We start from the raw sequence: 4,279 nt of genomic DNA, 5'->3' as shown, positions 1-4,279 counted from the left end.
CATTCAATTCATAAGTAATATTAACAATTATATTTTATGACAACACTGGCATAAATATTACTATGATCCAAGTTGAATAGGGAGTGTGTATATTTTTTTTATTCTTGTTTTAAAGAAATTAACACATTTCACAGCCTCCTAAAATTATCATAGACACTGTGCTACTTAATGGCTATGTCAGCCCTCTCCACAATTACATGCTCCTAAAAAATTAATAAAGGGAAGAAAACACTACTTAACGTCACTAATTTGTCTATTTTTCTAAGTTTCATTAATCACCAGACTTATTTTCTGATGTTTTCATCATTTTCCTCCAGAGTTTCTTTGCGGCATTTTTCATTTCTTTATTTCTGAGGGTGTAGATTAAAGGGTTCAGCATAGGAGTTACTAAGGTGCAAAACACAGTTACAGCTTTGTCAGTGGGAAAAGAGGTCACGGGTCTTAGGTACAGATATGAACAAGGTACAAAGAATAAGACTACAACAGTGACATGAGCAGCACAGGTAGACAGAGCTTTGCGACGCCCTTCAGCACTACGATTCCTCAAGGAGCACAGGATGAAGACATAGGAAGTAACTAGCATGGAAAAAATAAGGAAGCACAAAGACCCACTGTTGGCAGCTATCAGGGGTCCCAATGTGTGGGTGTCTGTGCAGGCTAGTTCCAGTAGGGGAATTAAGTCACACATGAAATGGTCAATGACATTGGGGCCACAGAAAGGCAACTGAAGCATGCACAAAAGCTGGATCCCTGCATGAGTAAACCCTAAGATCCCAGCCATTATCACCAGAAATGTACACACAGGACGACTCATGATGGTCATATAATGCAAGGGCTTACAGATGGCGACATAGCGGTCATAGGCCATGGCCATTAACAGGATAATTTCAGCTGCTGCAAAGAAATGTTCAGCAAAAAGTTGAGTCATGCAGCCATTGAAGGATATCGTGTTCTTTTCAGAGATCAAGTCAAAGATCATTTTGGGTGCTATGGAAGAAGAATAGAAACCATCTATAATAGACAAATAGCACAGAAAGAAGTACATGGGAGAACCCAGCGTCGGGCTGATGAAAATGATGATTGAGATGAGCACGTTACCTACCAGTGTGATCAAGAAAATTATTAGAAATACAGTGAACAAGAAACTCTGAAGTTCTGGATTTTGGGTCAGGCCCAGCAGGATAAATTCGGTGACATTATTCATCATTTCCAGAGATTCAGCTTGGGTTCTGAGCACGATATCTGTCTGGAAATGTCACAGTTATTCTGAACAATAACGGTAGTTAATCCAATACTAAAATAGTCCATAAGCACTTTAGTCTTGGTCTTTGAGTTTGATAAGAATGAACCTTCCATTCAACTCTGCCATTTTGTTGATAATTGTAAAGAAGAGTGGAAGAAGGTTAAAGTTTCCTTCATTCATATTAATAAAATAGTGATACTTTACCAACATAATAAAGTGAGATGCATATAAATATTATTGATTTTCAACTTTCTAGTCTAAAAATCTCTGAAGTATCTTGCGTTTCTAAAAAAAATTTTACTAAGAATTACTTTGAAGTTAAAAATGCATATTAGCATAAATATTATGGGTACAAAGGCTTAATTCTTAAAATAAAAATTAATGGTGTATTATATACAGATGTGGAATTCACTGATTTGTGTCTCAGATATGCTTTGTAAACATTCTTTCTTTTATGTGTACATATAAAGATAGAACTATAACAGTCTTTCGCTTCAGAATCTGATGGAACTAATTTTAAGACAGTCATGAGGAACATTTACTAAGCAACCCAATAATGTCTTAGGCTCAACAAGACACTTCTTCAGTCACTTAAACCACATTTTTGTATGTGGACATGTACATAGTATAAAATTCCCTAAAAATTGCTGAAAATTCTTAAATCAGTTTTATAATTAATAAAATATATAATTCTGGGGTTTCTATGCAATTAATTATCTATAGAATAATTTTATGGAAAAATATATAATTTTACTAATATTTTAAAATAGAAGTAATGAGTGTGAGTGTTCCTGATTTTTTTTGAAAAGGCAGAAATGTTAGGGTCACCTAAAATATGCAGGTTTTTTTTGGCATATATCTAATCAATTAAGATAAAAATGCCATTTTAGATACTAATGGGTAAATTATTCATATATGAAATATTGTTTTTTGTATAATTTTATGAATTTTCTATAACAAATATATGATATAATAAAAGATACTAAAATTTTTGTTACCTCTATTCTTATTTTTTCAAAACCATGCATTTTTATTAAAAAATTTTTTGATGCAAAAGTCAATATAGAATCTTCTTAGTTTCAATAATTATGAGGAAAGTTAGTCTTAATTTTCTATAATGATGAGTTCTATGTTTTCTATGTTCATGGATTATGAAGAGTCTGAAAATGTAGATTGTGTGTCTGTAATTAGTAATAATAAGTTTAATTCATTAATTTTAACCTCATTGTGGCCATTTAGAAGCCATTGAAAGGGGAAAAATTTCAAATATAAACAAGCAAATCTACAAATTTCATGTACTTAATGAGACATAAATGTTAACTACAATATTTGGATATTTAGTATTTTTAACAGCCTCTTACATGGAGATGTTATAAATAGTATTTTTTACTGATATTTCATGTCTCTCTGCCTAAATTCATTTTCAGCAAAACAAGCTTGCACACACACACACACACACACACACATATGCAAAAAAAAAAAAAAACAAAAGAAAACCTCAGTAAAAATAAATTGACTAAATTCATTTAATCAGTTTAGATTTAGTTCTCACTGACCTGGATCTAGTTGATTGTGGATTCCTCAGTTTTTATGTTGGCCCAGTCACTGCCTTCTTCCCCTCAAGAGTAGTATCTCCCAGCTCAAATAGTCTTCATGAAGTTAGAGAACTAGAAGTTTTGTCTCTTCAGACAACTTTTCCAGCTTTGGACATTAAAACTTTTAAAAATATCTACTATGAGTCAAAATGAACTCAAAATGAGTTGTTTTAATTAGGAAATAGCTGTCGCATTTAGTTCCTACTTACTTTCTTGATTTCTTCTGAAAGCACAGACTCATTCAAGGACTGGGGATTTAGCACTGTGGTAAACCACCTGCCTTGCGTGTGTGAAGGCCTTGGGTTGAGTCCCCTGCATAGCAACAAACAAATTAAAACCCACTCATATTTAAAGCAGAATTTTCCTCCAGATCTATTTTATGCAAAAAAATAAATGAGAAAATTAGAAAACTACTCAGATACAAAGCATTATGAGAATGAAGATCCTTAAATCCACTTGATTTTGACTTTTTTCCCCAAAATAATTCTGCCAAAATATTTGTTACCTGAAATGATCTTAAACAATGTGATCAGATCTCTTCTTTTCCAGATTAAGCCCTCTTTCTAACAAACACTTAGCTATAAGCAGTGTCTCCTAATGGGTAGTCACATTGTTGTGACTTGGTTCTGCAGCTCAAAGGTCTTTGTTCCTCTTTTACATTGCCTCTGGAGAAATGTTTAAATAGACATTCATGAGGTAAGAATTTGGTATTGTGTTGACCTTTCAGTCCCTGAGAGGATTTGTAATTGGCCTTGTTGTAATCTTTGCTTAACCATCAACTAAGACCTTTAATTCTGGCACCAGCAAACCATTTAGAGCTAGTTTTAGAAATTCTGTTTTGGTTAAATGTATGTATGTGTCTGGTTTTAGTTCATAATGAGACTTGGGTAATGTAAATTGAAAGACTTTGTATTAGGATTTTGTTGTTCAAGTTGACATAGGTAAGCCTGAAATAGGGCAGGTGATTTACACAGTATTTATAATGCTGCAACAAAAGTCTCCATACTTTAGAAAGAATTTGTAAGAATTCCAAATTGACTAGTTCATCAGAAAAAAACTGGGCTTTGTAAAATCAAGAAGCTCTCAAGTCACTAGGATTTTGGACAAATGTTTGGCTCTCATTGCAGTTTAATTTACTCAGAAAATGATCTGTGTTCATTAAAAACCTTTCACATCTAGAACTCAAATATTGCCTTGGTTACTCATAAAGTGATAGCACAGAAGGTAGGGCATTTTGCCTTGCACGTGGCCAACTCAGCTGACCTGGTTTCCATTCCTCTGCCCTTCTCGAAGAGCTTGGCAAGCTATGGAGACCATCTTGCTTGCATGGCAAAGCCTGGCAAACTACCCGTGACATATTCAATATGCCAAACACAGTAACAATAAGTCTCACAATGAAGATGTTACTGGGCCTGCTTGAGCAAAATCGATGAACAACGGG

The 4,279-nt window shown here is 33.9% G+C and overlaps 1 protein-coding gene across 1 annotated transcript; it reads right to left on the bottom strand.

Annotated features, from left to right (window-relative positions):
* Positions 1-271: 271 nt before the first annotated feature.
* Positions 272-1,218, bottom strand: LOC130042929 (olfactory receptor 4C45-like). The gene has a single exon (XM_056135206.1). It carries the CDS (start codon positions 1,205-1,207, stop codon positions 272-274), a length of 936 nt encoding a protein of 311 aa, XP_055991181.1. The 5' UTR covers positions 1,208-1,218.
* Between the last annotated feature and the right edge of the window lie 3,061 nt (positions 1,219-4,279).

This window comes from Sorex fumeus, unplaced genomic scaffold, assembly GCF_029834395.1.
Source record: "Sorex fumeus unplaced genomic scaffold, SorFum_2.1 ptg000007l, whole genome shotgun sequence".
NCBI lineage: Eukaryota > Metazoa > Chordata > Mammalia > Eulipotyphla > Soricidae > Sorex > Sorex fumeus.
Note: the sequence above shows the minus strand (reverse complement) of the source record. Positions and strands in the feature narration are given on the sequence as shown.